Source organism: Canis lupus, chromosome 25, assembly GCF_003254725.2.
Source record: "Canis lupus dingo isolate Sandy chromosome 25, ASM325472v2, whole genome shotgun sequence".
Lineage (NCBI taxonomy): Eukaryota > Metazoa > Chordata > Mammalia > Carnivora > Canidae > Canis > Canis lupus.
In genome coordinates, this window is record NC_064267.1 from 13,148,086 (window position 1) to 13,168,782 (window position 20,697).

Consider the following 20,697-nt stretch of genomic DNA (forward strand, 5'->3'; position numbering starts at 1 on the left):
ATCTTGGAAAAAAAGCACAAAATTGGAGCACTCAAACTTCCCAATTTAAAAATGGACAATAATCAATGTAGTGTAATACTGGCTTATGAACAAACATATAGATCAATAAAACTAACTGAGAATGCAGGAAAAAAAATCCTACATTTAGGAGCAACTGATTTTTAACAAAGGTGCCCAGACAATTCAAAGATCCTGGGATGTCCACAAGCAGCAAAAGAACAAAGTTAGGACCCCAATCCCACAATATTCAAATTTTATCACAGATCTAAATCTAGCAGTTAAAATTATAAAACTCTTAGGAAAAAACATTAAGTCTTTGTGACCTGGGGTCGGCCAGTAGGTTTTGAATACAACACCAAAAGCACAAGTGGCAAAAAGAAAAATAAATACACTAGATTGCATCAAAATTAAAAACTTCTGTGCTATAAAGAACACCAAAAAGAAAGTAAAAAGACAATTCAGAGTGGGAAAAATATTTGCAAATCATGTATGTGATAAGGATCTAGTATCCAGAATATTAAAAAGAACTCCTATAACTCAATAATGGAAAGATAACTGAATCTTAAAATGAGCAAAGGATTTGATGTTTTCGCAAAAAGATATACAAATGGTCAATACACGACAAGATGCTCAACATCACTGTCATTTGGGAAATGCAAATCAAACCACAATGAAAAAAAAACCCCACAATGAGATACCGCTTAATACTCATAAGGATAGCTACACTTAAAAAAAAAAAAAAAAAAAAAAAAAGGAAAATATGTGTTGGCCAAGAATGTAGAGAAATTGGAAACCTAGTGCATTGCTGGTAGGGATGTAAAATGGTGCAGCTGCTGTAGAAATAGTTTGGCAGTTACTCAAAAATTAAGCAGAGTACCATATGATCCATCAATTCCATTCCTAGGTATATACCTAAGGAACTGAAGTCAGGAACTCAAATAGTTGTACACCAATGTTTGTATTAGCATTACTCATGATAACCAAAAAGTGGTAACAACTCAAATATCCATCAACTGATAAATGACTAAACAAAATGTGATACATGCTAAATCATTGACGAGCCTTGAAAACATTATGTTAAGTGAAAGAAGGCAGTCACAAAAGACCACATACTGTGTGATTTCATTTAAATGAAATGTCTACCATAGGCAAATCAAGACGCAGAAAGCAGATTTGTGGTTGCAAAGGGCTAGAGGACTGAAGGGAAAGGGGAATGACTGCTAATGGGTACAAGGTTTATTTTAGAAGGGCCAAAAAACATTCTGGCCCTTTAATTCTTTAATTCTAATTAAAATTAGATTGTGGTGATAACTGCACAACCCTCTAAATATATTAAAAAACAGTGAATTGTACACTTAAAATAAGTTAAGTGTATAGTATGTGAATTTTATCTCCATAAAGCTATAACAAACTTTTATGGGGGTGCCTGGGTGGCTCAGTCGGTTTGTCTGACTTTTGATCTCAGTTCAGGTCTTGGTCTCAGGGTTGTGGGTTCAAACCCCACATGGAGCCTACTTAAAAAAAAAAATTACTAACTATAAATTTGTAACTTCTTGGAAGGTATCAATATTTTCCCCGTAAAGATAACTGGGATTTAATATCCCTACTTAGTACACTGCAACTTAATCAAAAGTACTTTTAAACACTTTTAAACTAAATAACTAGTGGCAAATGTTATCTTACATTCCAAAATGTTCTGGGATAATTATAGTACAAGATTTCACCAAGGCAAAATGTAATTGTACCGCATTTTGATGTGAGAACCAGCAAACATATTTCCACTCCAGTGAGTCCAGTTACACAAAGTGCAATAGAAACAAAGACTTTCCATGATCAGAATCAATAAGGTTTAAAAGTGTTATACTTAGTTTTTGATTGCTCTGAAAACCTAAAGTACTTAAAGAACATCAGGCTGAAATACCTTTTAGAATTGAATGGTCCAAACCAAAAAAAACAAAAACAAAAACTCAGAAGACAAACAGATGAACTATGAGATGTGCATGCTACTTTGATAGATTTCCTTGTTTTGTTTTGTTTTGTTTCCACTTATGTACTTCCAAGTCTAACTCATCACAAGGCTAAAGAGGATATGCAAAGGTCAGCTAGCCTTGGCTAAAACAGGACAATAGTAACTTTTCAGCTTCATGATATCTGGTCTAAGTTTTCAAGTAGAGCTGGACTCATTTATACTAATAGATTTTAAGATAAGAAGATAGGTGCACCTGGGTGGCTCAGTCGGTTAAGTGTCTGCCTTTGGCTCAGGACATGGTCCCAGAATCCTGGGATTGAGCCCCATGTCAGGCTCCCTGCTCAGTGGGGAGTCTCCTTCTCCCTCTCCCTCTGGTGCTCCCCCTGCTTACGCTCTCTCTCTCTGTCAAATAAATAAATACATTTAAAAAAAGATAAAATGTTTGTGCATTTCTTAGCTTTGTATCTCTGTATACAGAGTAAATACCTTCCCAACTTCTGTCCAGCAGAAATTATATCTATAAAGAAAGAATTATTTTTTACAGTACTTAAAACTTTTAATAAAAATCACTTCAAATTTAAATGCATCAGAATTATCTTACAGATAATCATCTGCCTGCTTATCTACCATGAATGATTACCTCTGCTGAACACACAAAGTCAAGCAATTCCATTGGCAGCATAATGAGCTCCGGTTTCTCAGTCTATGGAGGCAAGCCAAGAGGTCACCAAGACAGGTGACAAAGCACAAGACCAACACCAGAATCAGTACAAAACAGAAGCAAATTGGGACTTCATTAAGATAAAAAGCTTTCGCGCAGGAAGGAAATAGTCAACAAAACCAAAAGACAATCTATGGAATGGGACTAGATATTTACAAATATCTTATCAGATAAAGGACTAGTATCCAAAATATATAAACTTATCAAACTCAACACTCAAAAAACAAATAATCCAGTCAAATGGGCAGAAGATATAAACATATTTCTCCAAAGAAGACATAGAAATGGCCAACAGATGCCTGAAAAATGTCCAACATCACTTGACCTCAGGGAAATACAAATCAAAACCATAGTGAGATACCACTCTACACCAGTCAGAATGGCTAAAATTAACAAGTCAGGAAACAACAAATGTTGGTGAGGATGTGGAGAAAGGCGAACCCTCTTATACTGCTTGTGGAAATGCAAGCTGGTACAGCCACTCTGGAAAACAGTATGGAGATTCCTCAAAAAGTTAAAAATAGAGCTACCCTATGACCCGGCAATTGCACTACTAAGTATTTATCCAAAAGATACAAATGTAGTGATCCCAAGGGGCACTTGCACCCCAATGTTTACAGCAGCAATGTCCACAATAGCCAAACTATGGAAAGAGCCCAGATGAATGAGTAGAAAAGATGGGGTTTATCTATCTTCTATCTATCTATATATATAATGGAATACTCAGCCATCAGAAAAAATGAAATAAATAAAATCTTTAAAAAAAAGTCTCTTGTGGTTTGTCTCCTCTAATTACATCTTTTTTTAAAAAAGATTTTATTTATTTATTCATGAGAAACACAGAGAGAGAGAGAGAGAGAGAGAAAGAGAGAAGCAGAGACAGGCAAAGGGAGAAGCAGGCTCCATGCAGGGAGCCCAATGTGGGACTCGATCCCAGGACTCCAGGATCACGCCCCAGGCTGAAGGCAGACCTTCAACTGCTGAGCCACCCAGGCATCCCCCACAAGAGACTTTTAACCATAGGAAACAAACTGAGGGCTGCTGGCAGGGTGAGGGGCGAGGGAAGAGTGGGAGGATGGGGTAACTGGGTGATGGACATTAAAGAGGGCATGTGATGGAATGAGTACTTGGTGTTATGTGCAACTGACGAATCACTGAACTCTACTTCTGAAATTAATAATATACTATATGTTAATTAACTGACTTTAAGTAAAATGAAATTAAAACACACAGACACACACAGAAAAAGTAAGCCAAAAAGGGGGAGAAAGGAAAAGACTGGGTGAAGCTCAGTACTGGGCAAGAATGAAAGGATGACCAAAGCCAAGTAACAGGAAACGGAAGGAATCTTCTAGTAAAAGTAAGTCAGTGTTAAGTGGCTAGAGGTAGAACACATTCATTAGTTACTTGTAATAGGAACAAAGTGTACCAGCAGAATTAAGTGGGAATACAGAAATTTGATGAAATGAACATAAAATAAAATGTAAACATAATAAGGACTATAACTTTAAACATCCACATGGCTCTTAAATTTTTCTATCCCAACAAATAATCTAAAATAGGACTATGTGGGGAAAGAAAACTCAAAGCAAAAGTTTCCAAAGAATAATCTAAACTTTACAATGTGTTTAACCTCCATGATTCAAACATATCATTACTGTATCTATTCCCACTTCTTCCTTTCAGATAAGTTTTGCTTTTGGAGTTTTGATGTGAATGTAATTGGTGGAACCTTTTTAGAAAACTAAGATTGGCCCACAGAAGAGCCTTAACCCAGGTCTATTAAGACTTATTCCTGAGAAACTGACCTGCACTTCACCAGTCCTGCAGTGATGTACCAGAGTTATTATCAGTGACTTGTGTATGGGCATAATGACCAGCTTCTAGGACCACTGAGAGAAAGCCAGGAGGACTGAAAGTCTCTGTAGATAGGGCAAAGGAGCTTCTTTTGCTCCATGAAAACTTTACTCTTTGCCAGGGGGTATCAGCCACAGCAAATATCTCTGTGGGAAATTTTGGGGACTTGAGAAGCTCTGTTCCCATCTGAGAGAATGCTGTGTGCACAGACAGATGTAAAGGACATTTATTGAAGTGCTTTTATGGAGCACAAAAAAGTGAAAGAATCTAAATGTCCTTCAAGTAGACCAATATATTTCATTATATCCATAAAATGAGATGATGAGGGATGCCCAGGTGGCTCAGCAGTTGAGTGTCTGCCTTTGGCTCAGGTCATGATACCGGGGTCCTGGGATTGAGTCCCACATCAACCTCCTTGTAGGGAGCCTGCTTCTCCCTATGCCTGTGTCTCTCCCTCTCTCTGTGTCTCTCATGAATAAATAAATAAAATCTTTAAAAAACAACAACAAAAAAACGAGATTATGAGCTGATGCAATGAACTGTGTCATATGTGCAGGTACTGATCACCAAAACATATAAACTGGAAAAAGGCACAGAATTGTATACACAGTACCATACAATTTGTGTTTAAAGATAATGACCTACAGACCTTTCTAACTAATTCTGACACATAACCCAGCAGCCATTAAAGAAATGAATGATAAATGTGTCTTCATAAAAATAAGAGTTGTACATGAAAAATAGTAACATAAACAAAGTCAAAAGATGTTTGTTTCCACAAACTGGAGAGCATACACAAGAAAGCTATCAGTGAACAGCTCTGGAAAGAGGACCTGAGTGGCTAGAGGAGACAGAGTGAGAACTCTTCAGTTTAAACTTCCTCAGTGTACTTACATTTTTTTTTCATATGCATGTACTGTCTGCTCAAAATGAATGACGTATCATAATAAATTTTAAAGTCTACCCATACATATATATGCTTCTATATGCATATATTTAAGGGGCCACTGACAATGATTGTCCTAAAGAGGGAGACTTAGATTTTCTTAGTTATCCTTATGTACGATTTGAGTTTTTATCATGAGGATATATGACCTATATATCCCAATCTTATTTTATAATAAAAAGACAGTTGTTTGAAGTATAAAACCTTTGACCCTGAAACTGGTTCAAGGACTTGCTACAGTTGGAGAACTGCAGACACATTTTCTAGGAGATCCTTTGATAACTAATGGGTAAAATTTGGAGACTAGTTAAATTTTTTCTATCACTAGAGAACTGTTTCACCAGATATATATTTACATTCATACATGTGTAATGACTGCAATAATTAAAACTGATTATTTAGAGCTGTAATTATTGACAGGAAAAGATGCATAATATTTTTGAATGAAAAAAAGCAAGATCATAATAGATTTCATTAATCTCTACTTACGGTGTTATCTGTGAAGATGATAAAGAAAATAGTAATTGTCTCCTAGTAGTAGAGTTAGGGCTTTTAGTTTCTGTATACAGTTCTGGACTATGAATTTTTTTTTTTTAAGATTTTATTTATTTATTCATGAGAGACACAGAGAGAGAGGCAGAGACAAAGGCAGTGGGAGAAGAAGGCTCCCTGTGGGGATCCCAATGCAGGACTCGATCCCAAGAGCCCGAGATCACAACCTGAACCAAAGGCGGATGCTCAAGCACTGAGCCACCCAGGTCTCCCTGGACTATGAATTCTCTACAATGAACTTGTATCACTTTTATAATCAGAGGGAAAAAAGTTATTTTACTTAAAAAATAAACTGTCTTGAAGAGTATAGAATGAAAGAACAAACTAACAAAGAAATAGCAAGCTAGTATCTAACAGGTTTAGCTTCAATAATACAGCTAACATAGAACAAAGATGGAAGTAAAGTTTTTCACTGCTTGGCCCTGGATGATAAGGCTACCCATAAAAGTACCACAAAACATTTTGGATAAAATCTACAAAGTGAGATATAATTTCAGGTCTAGTGTCCAAAACTCTTTCACTGAATTTTTCTTTTGTTTAAAATACATTACTTAGCCTGAACACCATTATCTCCCCCGCTCTGTGTGTGGCGTAAGGTATGCCTACCACTCCTTCTGAAAACACTCTCTCCTTAGCTATTATGCTTCTACTGACAAGGTCCTGGTTTTTCTCCAAGTTTATAGCCAATAAGCTATACACTGCACAGATCCTGTTGCACAATGTGGTTGATCCTGAGTTTTGTCCTCCTCAGGACTCAACTTACTGGCCTCCTGGATGAACCATCTTTTTTCCTACATTCTATCCTAGGACTTCTTCTCACTCTACACTTTGCCTAGGCAATTTTAAGATCTTGTGAAGCTTCAAGTACCTGGTAACTCCCAAATTTATCTCTACCCAGCTCTCTCTCTTGCACTAGACTCATGTATCTGCCTAATGGACATTTCTTCTTACATGTTTAACAGGTACACAAAATTTAATACATCAAAACTCAAACTTGCTCCTTTTCTTGTTTTGGCTGTGTGAATGGCAACATCCCACAGCTCACACCAGAAACCTAGGGCCTTCTCCTCAGTCCTTACCTCTTTCTCTCTCACATCCAGTAAATTAACAAATCCTATCAATTGTTCCTCGTTCCCTTGATCATATCCTAATTCAAACCTCCAAAATCTCCCACCTAGATTACTATTACATTCTCCTAACCCCAGTTCCTGGAAGTTATTCTGAATGTATTGCCAAGCAATCTTTTAAAATACTCAATCTGAACTTGTTACTAGCTGCTTAAAATCCTACAAATGGTCCTATTGTCTTCAGTATAAAAGAAAAAGAAAAACGAAGACCCTGACGTGATTTCTAAGACCCCGCTTCTCCAACTGAATTTTTTATACCTCTCACCTCATCCATTACTACTAAGATCTGGCATTGGAACTCTTTCAATTTCTTTACCATACTATCTTTCCTTCATAAATGCTGCTCAGCAGTGGCTCCAAAGGGTTGTGGAGAGAACTTTAGCCTTCCCTCCTACAACACGACATCAAAGTTCCTGAAATCACTTCAAATAAATAATTTAAATTAAAACGTGTTTACGGGATCCCTGGGTGGCGCAGCAGTTTGGCGCCTGCCTTTGGCCCAGGGCGCGATCCTGGAGACCCGGGATCGAATCCCACATCGGGCTCCCAGTGCATGGAGCCTGCTTCTCCCTCTGCCTCTGTCTCTGCGCCTCTCTCTCTCTCTCTGTGACTATCATAAATTAAAAATAAATAAATAAAAATAAAAAAAATAAAAATAAAACGTGTTTACTACACACCATACAACCCCTACACACTCCCTTTTCAACCAGATAGAAACCCTTCCTTTATAAACAATTCTGGAACCAGATGCTGCCCCTCTAGCCTGTACTGTAACTCCCCAACCCTCACTCATTCTTGTGCACTGTCCATTCACTTGTGTAACTTCTAACTATATTTCAAGTCACAACTGAAATACCATCCTTGAACCCCCAGAACTGGTCAGGTACCCTATGGTAACCTATGTATTCTCCCTACCACAGCCCTATCCCTCGGTGCTCTCATTAACTTTTTATTTGTCTGTATCACTCAAGTCTCTAAGTTCCCTAAGGACTTAGACCATGGCCTACTGACTGCTGAATCACTCACATCTGGCACAGAACCTGACATATTACAGATATTAAGCAAATAATGTTTTTTAAACACATTAAAAAAAATTTTTTTACCAAAAATAAAACAAAAACTACAGCTAAAGGGAAACTATAATGAAATGTCAAGTATTTAAATGATTTGATTTTACATTTAAAAGAATCTTTAATGTTAAGTCAACATTAGAAAACAAATTACAAGTATTCTTGACTTTATGCTTGACATTTTCTTGGAGACTGAGTCATGTGATAAATATATTAGGAGAGTTTATGTGCTTAAAAGGATGGTTTCACAAAGTGAAAAAAAACTCCAAACAATTTTATTCCAAATGAACTTAATTTTCACAATAGACTCCCCTTAAAGCAGAAGCCTTAAAAATCATTTTTCAATACTTAACTGCTTTCCCCAGAAATATGACCCAGTTAGCATAAAACATACCACTGATGGACAAGTTTTAGGTTTTTTTAATCCCTTTAGTTCTCTGGACAACCTCTAAATCCAAGTGTCTAGAAACACATAGACTGGGCCTTGCATCATGACATAAAGATTTCCTCTCCTTACGATGATTATTTGTTAGAATTCATGAGCTATAATAAAGCTATAGATATTAAAGAGCTGTCTAGGAAAAAGAGTAACTAAGTTACCTTGAGTAGTAGTCTAAATAATTTTGTATTCACATAACAAAAGTAAACTTCAAATATCAAACCACCATGGAGTTTAAACAAAAATGTCAACTTGGTTCTGAGACTAATTATAATTTCCTTAAATTTAAAAATGCAAGTTTGACGCCCATTTAAACTGATTTATTTACTAGGTCTAATTCAGAAAATACCTTTATTCTTTGTAATGGTTCAAGTTTTCAAATACCTACGATTTTTTTTAAAATATATATATATTTTTTTTATTCATTTGAGACAGAGAGAGAGAGGCAGAGACACAAGCAGAGGGAGAAGCAGGCTCCACGCAGGGAGCCCGATGCGGGAATCGATCCTGGAACTCCAGGATCACGCCCTGGGCGGAAGGCAGGAGCTAAACCGCTGAGCCACCCAGGGATCCCTAAATACCAAAGATTTGTATTTAGTTCAGCTGATTAACAAAGTTTGCCCTGCCCTTGGGTTTTTGGTTTTCTTCAATTCTGCTCCTGGTACCAAATTCTGCTTCTCTGAGTATTTTCACAAGATGTTTTTTTAGTCTCCTATATTATGCTCAAGTTTTTAATTTCAGCAAACTTAAAAGGAAGACTTTCAAATATGAATTTCATGTACACCAAAAAAAAAAAAGTATTAAATACCTGTCAACATTTGGCAAAGTGCCAGGAACTGAGGGGAACACAATTATACTGCCCTAGAGAAAATCTATAATATCTAACCCATAAACATTCACCAGATAGACCCAAAGGACATATAAACATTAACCACATATACACTGAAGTAGTTACATAATACATCTATGAAGGACTAAATATGTTTTGTGAGGTGATGAGTGAAGAGGGAATTATTGGAGTTGTATGTTAAGATAAAGTAGTTAGGATTTCTGAATCTAAATGTTAGAACCTACCTCAGTTGGAGGGAAAAATTTCCAGCACAAGGTCCTGCCTGAGACAAAGTTCAGAATGATAGTCTGATTTGATGAAGGAGCACCTGTATTAATCTGTTATTTCAGAATCACTACAATGGACAAGGTGTGAACAATATTCTGGGAATAAGATAGGATAGTCAGGTCTCACAAACGACAAAGATCTTGGTCCTAAACTAAAGACAAGATAAAGCTACTCAAAAGTGGTTCTTAGCTGCCTTGAAAAAATTTGGTGGTTTTCTCAAAAAGCTAAACATAGAGTTAAACATACCTGAGTATATGCCCAAGAGAACTGAAAACAAATACTCACACAACTCAAACATGAATGTTATAGCAGCATTATTCATAATAACCAAAAAATAGAAGTAAAACAAATATCTACCAATTAACAAATGGGTAAACAAAACGTATATTCATACGATTCAGTATTATTCAATCATAAAAGGGAATGAAATACTAATACATACACAAGATAGATGAACCTTAAAGACATTATGCTAAGTAAAAAAACAAAACAAAAAAAAAGCCACACACTGTATAATTCCATTTATATGAAATGTTTGGAATAGGTAAATCCATAGAAAAAGAAAGTGTATTAGTGGTTGCCAGGAGCTGGGAAGACAATGGATGTGGAGTGACAGCTAACTGATATGGGGTTTCTTTTTGGGGCAATAAAAATGGTCTGGAATTAGAGAGGGGTAATGAGTGCACAGCCTTGGGAATGTACCAAAAAGCAGTAGATGGTACCCTTTAAAAGGGTGAATATTATGGTATGTAATATATATCAATTTTAAAAAGGGGGTTCTCAGCCATTTTTTTTTCTGCCATAACACATCTGAAGGACATGATATAATTCCATCAGTAAAGGCAGCTTACTACAGCACAGACTGGTTTTGTGACTTTGACAACAACCATACTGAAGAATCTTAAGAATCATGACACTAAAGGGTCTTCAAGTATTAAGATCAAAATAACAGCTGAAGGTCACTTTTTAGTGACAAGAACCACCTTGAAGTAACAAGCCATATGTAAAAACAAAAAACATCTTAGTAGTTTCTAAGTAACAAAGAGATGACCAAGGCCTACCTAAGCTGGTGTGAAGGAAAGGATTTACAAATTGTTCTGAAGAAGGAAAGGGCAAAGGATTTTCATTCTCTAACAGCAACTAAGAACAGAAAAACAATAAAAAAAGAATAAAGAGAGAATGAGGACTAGATTCAACAACAAAAGGCACTACAAGAAAGATGACACCAGCCATAGGAGATAATATTTGGCATATACTGATTTGGCATATACAGTTCCCAACTTACATATGGGTAACATTTTAAATGTTTATAAATCATAATTCTAAACACATTTGCTAAGAGAAAAAACTTTTTTAAAAGTAGGTAAGTTTGCAAATAGCCTATAATAATTTATAATTATCTTTCATTATTTCTATTTTCCTAGCTGAAATCCAGGATGCTGGAAGCCATCTCCCCTACCTCCCTCCCATCTCTTCTTCACACATCAGATTCCAACAAGAGAAATTCCCCTCCAATTTGTTGCCACCACCATCTTGCAGCATAGAAAATTCTGGCTCCCTGCTCTTCATGAAGGTGAGACCAAGGTAGAATCATCTGCTATCCAGAGCTGTAACCAAAATGGAGTTCCGCCATGACAGCTTTACACATGAGAGAGAAATTTTTAAGTCAGACAGTTGAATTTCAGAGGCTGCTTGTACTCTGATTCAGCAACACTCTTCTGATGGAAAACTGCCACACAAAGAATTAAGGTGTTCACTGTGAAATAACAGAAACCTCATCGTGTGCAGCGGGTACAACGGACCATCTGTAGTGCATGTACATAATACAACACATACAGCAGGAGTTCAAAGGCCGAAAGATGTGAAGAGGTAAGGCGTGAGAAGAAAAAATTCAAATGCACAAATTTTGCTGGGGTCTGTAAGAGCATAATAAAAAAGCAAAAGCATTCCTTTTTATCCCAGTCCTCTTAAAACATCCTTCCTGATGAGATCTTCCCCATCTTTTAGGAGTCAAACAAAATGTTGCCTTCTTTGAGAAGCTTTCCTTAAAAACCCTAAGTAAGCAGTTGGGACTTTCCATCTCTGTGTTCCAACAGCACCTTGTATTAATTATTATAGTGCTTATTAAATTGCTACCGTTTATTTACATTTTTTTAAGATTTTTATTTATTCATGAGAGAGAGACACACACACACAGATCGAGAGAGAGAGAGAGAGAAAGAGAGAGAGGCAGAGACAGACAGAGGGAGAAGCAGGCTCCATACAGGGAGCCTGACGCGGAACTCGATTCCTGGGTCTCCAGGATCACACCCTGGGCTGAAGGTGGCCCAGGTGGCTATACCACTGAGCCACCCGGGCTGCCTCGTTTATTTTACATTTGTTTCCCCATTAGATACCTCCTCAATTAATGGAATATTTTACTCATCTTTGTATTCCCAATACTTTGGACAGTGCTTGGCACATAAAAGGGTCCAATAAATACTGGTTAATGAATGACTGAATGGGTTTCTTCAAATATTGAAAGAAACAAAAAGTAGGGGCGCCTGGGTGCTCAGTAGGTTAAGTGTCTGCCTTCGGTTCAGGTCATAGTCCCAGGGTCCTGGGATCAAGCCCCATGTCAGGTTCTCTACTCAGCGGGGAACCTGCTTTTCTCTCTCCCTCTACCTGCCTCTCCCCCTGCTTGTGCTCTGTCAAAATAAATAAAATCTTAAAAAAAAAAAAAAAGGAAAAGTCAAATGAACAAATCCCAAATGAATGAATGTGCCAGTCTTGCTACTAAGAAAATGAGATATAAGCATGAAACACTCCACTCCAAGTGGCCTAAACAGTGGATCTGAATGCACTGAATATCTAAGGTAGATAAATTCAACAGCAAGTAACACAGAGTGCATAGTAAATGTTCTGCTTGTTCCTTTCAATCATATTTTTTTAGAAGTTATAAGGAATATTCCTTATTGGGCATGCAAAATCCTCAGTAATGGGTATATATGTTGTATCTGGCATTTTGACATCTAAAGAAATACTTAAATCAAATTGAACACAGATATAGAGTTCAACAGAATTCAGAAGAAAAACTATTAGATTCTGTCAGTGGAAATAAAGGGTCCCATCAAGTTCTGATCATAATTAAGGAATTAAAACTGAGTTAAAGCTCCAAAGCAGACTGAATCAGAATGGTTCACAGGAGTGGGAGCAAGTGCTAGCCAGTAAATCCTGACATCTGAAGAAATAAAGATGATGGAATGCTACAGTAGTAAGACAGGTAAAGTAGCTGGCAAGTCTTTGGAAGTTAACTTCTTTTAGGAAGCTGGTAAGAACGCATGTTAAAGCACAACACTAAGAAACATAAAAGTGTATCATTGTTTAAAGTAAAATTTGTTTTAGTAGTTGTTTATCTCATCTTGCAAAAGTATTACATATTCATAATTTTTACTTTCTGAAATCATAATACTAGAAAAGATCTTAAAAATTATCAACTCAAATCTTCCAGTCTTACAAATAAGGAAACCAAGGTCTTACAAAAGGCAAGTGACTTGCCCAAGGTCATACTGGTAATCAATCAGAGGCTGAATCTGAACTCAAACTAGTCTCTCCAACTTAAGAGTTTTTCCCACTAGATAAAGAACTTTCTTAATCCCTTATTAGAGGTTTGGTTTCCCCTCTACACACATATATACACGTGTATATCTGTAGACATACACATGTATGTGTGTACATAAAGATACACCCACATATCTACATAAACACTTGCCGCACTTGAAAAAACCAGGGCTGTTCAGAAATGTATTAAAAAAGTATTTTTTAGGGATCCCTGGGTGGCGCAGCGGTTTGGCGCCTGCCTTTGGCCCAGGGCGTGATCCTGAAGACCCAGGATCGAATCCCACGTCGGGCTCCCGGTGCATGGAGCCTGCTTCTCCCTCTGCCTGTGTCTCTGCCTCTCTCTCTCTCTCTCTTTCTCTCTGTGACTATCATAAATAAATAAAAATTTTAAAAAAAAAGTATTTTTTAAATTAATTGAAAAGACTAGTACTATGATAAGGTATTCATGTTTTCTGAATGACCAACTAAAACACCAAATCACCATGTCTAGGTTTACATTTATCTTAATGTATTAATTATATGAAGCATAATGGTTAAGAGCATGGGCTCTGGAGTAAGAGACCTGTTTGTAATCCCCTAATTGCAGCTCTGACATTTAATTAGTCGTATAACCATGAACAAATTTAACCTTTCTAACAGTTTAACCTTTCTTACAGTTTCCTCACCTGTAAAACTGCAAAACAGAACTGTCCTGATACGGTACTTGTGAGGATTAAATGGATGATGAATATAAAGGGCTTTGCCGAGGACCTCGTTCTTACTCAATAATTTAGCTATTATCAATATTACTGCCTACTAATCTCTGCGTTGCCTACAAAAGTACCCCAACAAAAGTTTTCTTTGTATTTCTCACCCTCTCACAAATACAACCCCAATTATATAGTATCTGTTCTTCTGAACAGAGTCCAGCAAACTAAGAATACTATTTAAGAGAATTTCTTTTGCTTGTCTCTTTTAGAGATCACTCTTATCTCAAATTGATCTTTAAATTCTAGAAATGTCCAGTCCCTACAAATAGAGTTTAAAATTTAAAAATACAAACTGTTTTCTATCTTCTTGCACTTTTCCATTCTTTCGAACAAAATGAGTTTGGTTGCCTAAATTCTGCAAAGAGGAAATGCAACTGACTCAGAAAGAAAATGAATCTCCTTGCTTCCTACTGAGTACCGTACCCTTTTGGTGTTCAGACACAAAGGACACTCTCTATCTCATTTACGGTGACAGTGAGAGCAAATTATTTCCAAGATTTATTGTGCATTTATGTTTTAACTCTATTAGAATCTGAAATTAACACAATTATAAAAGACCCTTTTTCCATATATATAATCATGCCTCAAATAAAATATTTCCTCCTTCCCCATATTCCTTAAAATGTGAAGTTTAACATAACTGTAGGATCCTGGCAGGACTGTATTAATAACTCTTTAAGTGAAAGAAATGACCCTGAGAGCTGTTTTTATTTCCTGAAACTTAGTAATTTAAGATGCTAACTCCTCTGGTCTAAATTCTTTTACTACGTACTCATGTTCTGTGATGCTTGCTGGACAACCGAAAGGATACAACATTTACATATGTTCATTTTAATAGGCAAATATGTCTAAACAAAACCTATTTTATTGTAAATCTCAGGATTCTCTTTGAAGGTGTAATTGGGTTCCTAGAGTACTCTGAAATTTCAGTTACAGAATGTATAATTTAATTTGAAAGTAAATCAATACTAGAAACAAATTATTTCATCATCATCTTTTTACAAAAGATTAAACAGCCACAGATTTTATTTTACCAGGACTAAAATGCATTAAATTACATTTCACTGACATAAGATCAAAAGAACCTCATAAATACAATGCAGTATTTTACCAGAGGGAGGTTATAAGAAGCCAAACCAAAAATATTCCCTCTGGAAAACAAAAGCTGTCTTAAGTAATTTTAAAACTCTCTTGACATTTGATCCTTCTGTATGTTTTTAAAGTTCATCCTATAAACAAAATCATTAAAGGTTGCTGGAAAACAAGCCCAAAGAATTATAAAGTTATTTTTTTTTCCAAAATGCAATGCTACTTTTCAGCTTTCACAAATGCCTAAGAAATGTTCACATACTATATACATTTAGCTATTTTCAAATTGTATATTTCTTCTAAAACTATTCTTAGTCTAAATTAAAACCTAACCATGAGGTATAAAATGTGGTTAAAAGTACCTCTTGGCAATAAACAGTATCATAGGTTTAAAATAAAATATAAAATCAAAGTTAATAAATTTATGTATTTTATTAGCTTAAACTATTAATTTATGAAAATAAAACTGGCTTCTCTCAGAGAGATTAAAAATAATTTAAGGTCACCATAATTTTATAAAGCAGATGACAGACTAGTTAGATGTCCTACTATGTCTACTCTCATGGGATTGAGGATTTTCTGAATATGCCCCAAATTAGGTAATATTGGGGGAAAGGGATATGGTTTAAGGATTTTGAAAAATATTATATGAGAAAGGTGATTTTAAAAAAATGTTATTAGAATTTTTCAATTAAAAATATAAACAACAGAGTCAACAGCAGGCATCTCCAGTCTATGATTTCTCAAATGTCACCAGATTATCTTCCACTAAGTACTTTTAAATACATGCAGCACACAGAGTATCAAGTTTTCAAATCCAGACCTTTTGCAGATATCTGTACTGCTTTAATTGCTGCATATAAGCACTGAAATGCACCATACTAAATTTATTAGAATCGCTATCTTCCTCTAAGAGTCCCTTTTAAGGTATCTTAAAAAGATATCTTAGTAAATCTAAGAAAAATGTCGAATATACACTTCCTTTTCCAATATCCAGAATATTAAAGTATTTATAAATATGGCTCCCCCCAACTTACTTCAGCTTTATGAATGGTTTCATTTTTCTAGCGCTAATATAGTTCTGAACATACCCTCCTACCTAATTTGGGGAGGGGGGGGAAAAAGCAATCATTTTAAATGGTGAAAGGTAGCTAGCAAATTAACAGTGATATTCAAATAAACCTACTTTGTTTACACTGAAATCTAAAGATTATATAATAAGCTCTGACATTATCTTTCCAGCAATTTTCCGCACGGTCTAAGGCGATAGAGACAACATACGTTTTTACAAGAGGAAAACAAGGAGTTAATAAAATATATTTTCCCCTCAACTAAGAATTGCCTTCTCTTTTGTCAATATTACACGACATTCATCTACTGACAAAGGAAAAATGAACACTTCACTTGCCTGTTTAAGAAACTAAATTGAGAGCATTACCAGTCGTAGACTTAATTAAGTTATTTCTAGGGGAAAATATTTAAAGCAAAGGGACTATTTACAGTTCATTGCCGACTGCTACATTTTGGGGGAACAGGCCTGAACAAGATAGTCCCCTATTTGTCCCTTGCCTTTTTTTCCCCACCACCCACCCTGCACCAAACCCCCATTGTTCTATGTAAAACTCAGGTTAATGATCTCTAAATAGCAACTGCTACGTTTATATCCGATTATCACTACGAAGAACTCTGCAGCATCACCTTTACCTGCTGCTTTCTCCCCCCCCCCCAAATAAAATCCAAATTTGGTAATAAATCAATCACACCCCGGTGGGGGGCAAGGATCGCAGCTTCCCTTCCAGACTGACGGATCTCACTCCAGAGGCGTGAGGAAATCCCCCAGAAGGTCACCATAATAAATCGAGGCATCCCCCCCCCCACCCACGACGAAAATCATTTAAGCTGACGTTTTACTACAATTCTTTAAAAATCTAGAACCGAAATCCTTGAAAAGTGTACAGCCCCTGGAGTAGATGCTGCTTCTCCCTATTAGCCAGCAAAGTAGAAGACGAAGGCGGCGGCGGCAGGCAGGGCTTCGCGTGGGCTTGGATCCCTCGTACGGCACTTCCTCCCCAAACCTGGCTGGCAGGACCCGATGCTGGTGCCGAGGAAGTGGGAGACCGGCACGCCGGCGCCCCAGCACCCCCCCCCCCCCGCCCCGGGCTACCTGCCTCGGCCTGCGGGAGCGCCGCCCAGCGCGGACACCGGCACCGACACAAACACTCACCCATCTTTCCTCTTGGCTTTGTAGACGTGACCGTAAGTGCCGCGGCCAACTTTGCAGCCCTCGTATTCAAACAGGTCCTCGACCCGCTCCCGCTCGCTGCTCAGCTTCACTTTAAAGTCATAGTCCATTGTCACAGCCTCCGGGGCCGGGGAGCTGGGTCGGGGGGCCGGGGCGCAGGGGTGGGGACCGGGGAGGCACCGGCAGCCGCAGCCCCCGGGAACCCGCCCGCTCTACGCCCGGCGGCCGCAGCACCAGCCTGACTGATGCGGCAAGAGCAGGAGGAGGCCCCGCGAGAGCGCCGGGGACATCCAGGGGGGCGGCGGGGCAGAGGCCGGCCGGGAGGGGGGGCACGGGGAGGCTCCCCCGGGCGCGGCGGAGCGGAGGGACGAGGGCTGGGGGTGGGGAGCGGCGTCTCTGCCCTTGTCCCCGCGGGCTCCGGGGCGCCGGCTCTCCGGCTCGCTCCTGCTGCGCGTTCTGCTCCCGCGGCGGGGAGCGGCGGGGCGGCCGCGGCGGGCTCTCCTCCTCTTGCACTCGCACTCACGCCTCACCCGCTCTCACACACACGCTCACACTCACTCACTCACTCTCTCTCTCATACACTCAAACAGAAAGGCAGCGCCGCACAACAGCCGGTACCTCCTCAGAGAGAGGAGGGAGGGAGGGGACGCGCGGAACACGGCCACGGCTGTCGCAAAAACGTCGCGAAGGCTCCGGCTGCCTCCGGGCCTCCCCGCAGCCCGCTCCGCGTTGCCGGTCCGGCCCCGCTGGGGCCCGCACCTCGAGGACCGGGTGGAGGAAGCGGGGTGGCCACTGCCCAAAGCTGCCGCTGGATGAACCACGTGGATTGTCCCGACGGCGGCCAGGGCCCCAGACTACAATGCCCAGAATGCACGGGCGGCCGTCGTTGCCACCCCCTTCTAAGACTCCGCCCCACACGGTGGTAATACGGGAGCGTTGCATGATGGGATCAGTAGTCCCAGGTGAAATTAGTGGCAATCGCTTGGAGGAAAAAAAAAAAATTTTTTTTTTTTACAGCAATATCACTAGAGCGAGATTTGGGCCATAAACATAACCAGAAATTTTTTGCGAGGGAAGCTAGTTTGCATTAGAACCACATTTTGTGCCACTTCCGAACTCCAAGATATTAAAGGGCATTATCATTATCGAAAGTCTGTATGTTTGTAAACATCTCATCTCACAGACGGTTCTGTGTTCTTGTCGCTCACAATCTGATAAGGGCTGCACGATGATACCAACATGACACATATTACAAACGTCGGTAAAAGTGAGTCAATGAGCCCGAGTGGTCATAGTTTTAATCCTGTAACAGGTGACCATCTGAATGCTTCCCATCCATTCAGAGGGAACATTATTTTGAGTACAGCCTTCTGCACCACTGCCTAGAACAGCAAAGTTTAGCCATGATTACAGCAATGAATCTAAATGCATGGAAACTAAATTGTTGATCATTTTAAGTAGGAAAGGTGCCAGCTGAAGGTAGGAAAGGAGTCCTCATGTCTGATAATAATCTCTCGTTTTGTCTATTCCTTTTTATTTAGATGTGTATTTTAATTTATAAAAATATTTGTATGTGGGGGGCAGCCTGGGTGGCTCAGCCGTTTGGTGCTGCCTTCAGCCCAGGGCCTGAGCCTGGAGACCCAGGGTCCAGTCCCACATCGGCTCCCTGCATGGAGCCTGCTTCTGCCTCTGCCTGTGTCTCTGCATCTCTCTCTCTCTCTCTCTCTCTGTCTCTTTCTCATGAATAAATAAATAAAATCTTCAAAAAAATAAAAAATATTTGTATGTATTTTACACCAAATTTCCCCACTCTCCAAGGGGCATATAATCTCTCCCACCTTTAAACCCCCATAACAGGTTTGAATCCTGCCCCGCTGTTTATTAGCCTCCTGCCTCTGAACCCTCAGTTGCTTTCTTTGGGAAATGGAGCAATAAAAGGCCCTTAGAGAATGCTACCTGTTCTAGTCAGTGATGTCAATTGGGTGATTCTATAGCAGGACTCTTTCTTTGCATAAAGAATTAAATATTTTCCCAAATAATGGATTTTTTAAAAGATTTTATTTATTTATTTATTTCATGAGAGACACACAGAGAGGCAAAGACACAGGCAGAGGGAGAAGCAGGCTCCCTGCAGGAAGATGCGGGAGTGGATCCCAGGACCCTGGGATCACGACCTGAGCCAAAGGCAGATGCTCAACCACTGAGCCACCCAGGTGTCCCCCAAGTATGGATTTAGAATAGATTCTTTCAGAAAACTATATATTTGTGTTTATTAAGGGCTGTGCTTTTTTGCCCAACTATTTACTTATAGATCTTGAGAAACCAAAGCACCACATTGGGGAAGATTGTGAAGAAGCAAGGGACTGGGCTTGGCTCTGCACTTGGATGGGTGCTCTCCACTCATCTCCCGTATCACCTGAATATGATATTCCAAAACACTGAAGGTCCCAGATTTCTTTTGACTTGATCTACCCTATGGATGAAGGTATGAATTCCCCCTGAAGAGACTGGATTTCTTTAAATAAAAACTGCATTGGTTGGGGGCACCTGGGTGGCTCAGTCGGTTAAGTATCCAACTCTTGATTTTGGCTAAGGTCATGATCTCAGAGTCGTGATATCGAGCCCCAGGCCAGGATCCGCGTTGGGTATGGAGCCTGCTTAAGATTTTCTCCCCCTCCCTCAACCCTTCCCCCCCACTCTTAAAAAAATTGTATAGTTTTAAAATATTATGTGTTTATGTATATAAACAGACATAGTGAAATGATTACTATAATCAAGCTAAGTAACAGTGTTCTTACTATCAGTAATCTTGGGGCAGGAAAGGAAGCCAGCCTTGAAGTAGGGCAGAGAAAGCCTGCTTCCCTCTCTGAAGCTAGGGTGAAAGTTAGAGATCTGAATGCCAGGTTGGGAAAATATGGTCATTTGAGGTAAACAGACCCCTGAACACAATATCAGGATGGGGAGCTAAGGAAAAGATAGACATTAGAGCCTTTTTGGGAAGCTTGGCAAATGTGTTAGGAGCAGTAATATCTAATATCTGGCTTTAGGTTTTTCTTTTCTGTGTGGGAGTTCCCTTCTGTTATACCCAGGCTATCAGCCTGGTCTATACTGTGTCCATACTTGGAAGAAAGGAAAGGGCACTAGCCTAAGACTCAATTATGAAAGATAGGAAGTGGCCTACAGAGTCAAAGCAATGAGCTAGGAAGGACTGGACACATG

At 38.9% G+C, this 20,697-nt stretch overlaps 1 protein-coding gene and 1 long non-coding RNA gene across 11 annotated transcripts in view; one reads left to right on the forward strand and one right to left on the reverse strand.

Moving 5' to 3' along the window:
- Positions 1-14,438, forward strand: part of LOC112669506 (uncharacterized) — a 35,540-nt gene extending 21,102 nt beyond the window's left edge. For 3 of the 4 annotated variants that reach the window (XR_003142315.3, XR_003142316.3, XR_003142314.3), the window contains exon 3: positions 11,223-13,569. This is a non-coding gene — a long non-coding RNA (uncharacterized LOC112669506). Of the gene's footprint in view, positions 1-11,222; positions 13,570-14,054 lie in introns of those variants that run through there. The other variant, XR_007405791.1, reaches the window with a different exon arrangement.
- CDK8 (cyclin dependent kinase 8) overlaps positions 1-18,287 on the reverse strand; it is a 136,485-nt gene extending 118,198 nt beyond the window's left edge. For 3 of the 7 annotated variants that reach the window (XM_025462659.3, XM_049100988.1, XM_035719528.2), the window contains exon 1: positions 17,461-18,282. In XM_025462659.3, coding sequence (XP_025318444.1) covers positions 17,461-17,588 — 128 coding nt within the window. In that variant the 5' untranslated portion in view covers positions 17,589-18,282. Of the gene's footprint in view, positions 1-17,460 lie in introns of all 7 variants that reach the window. The other 4 variants (XR_003142312.3, XM_035719523.2, XM_025462657.3 and 1 more) reach the window with 4 other exon arrangements.
- Positions 18,288-20,697: the final 2,410 nt, after the last annotated feature.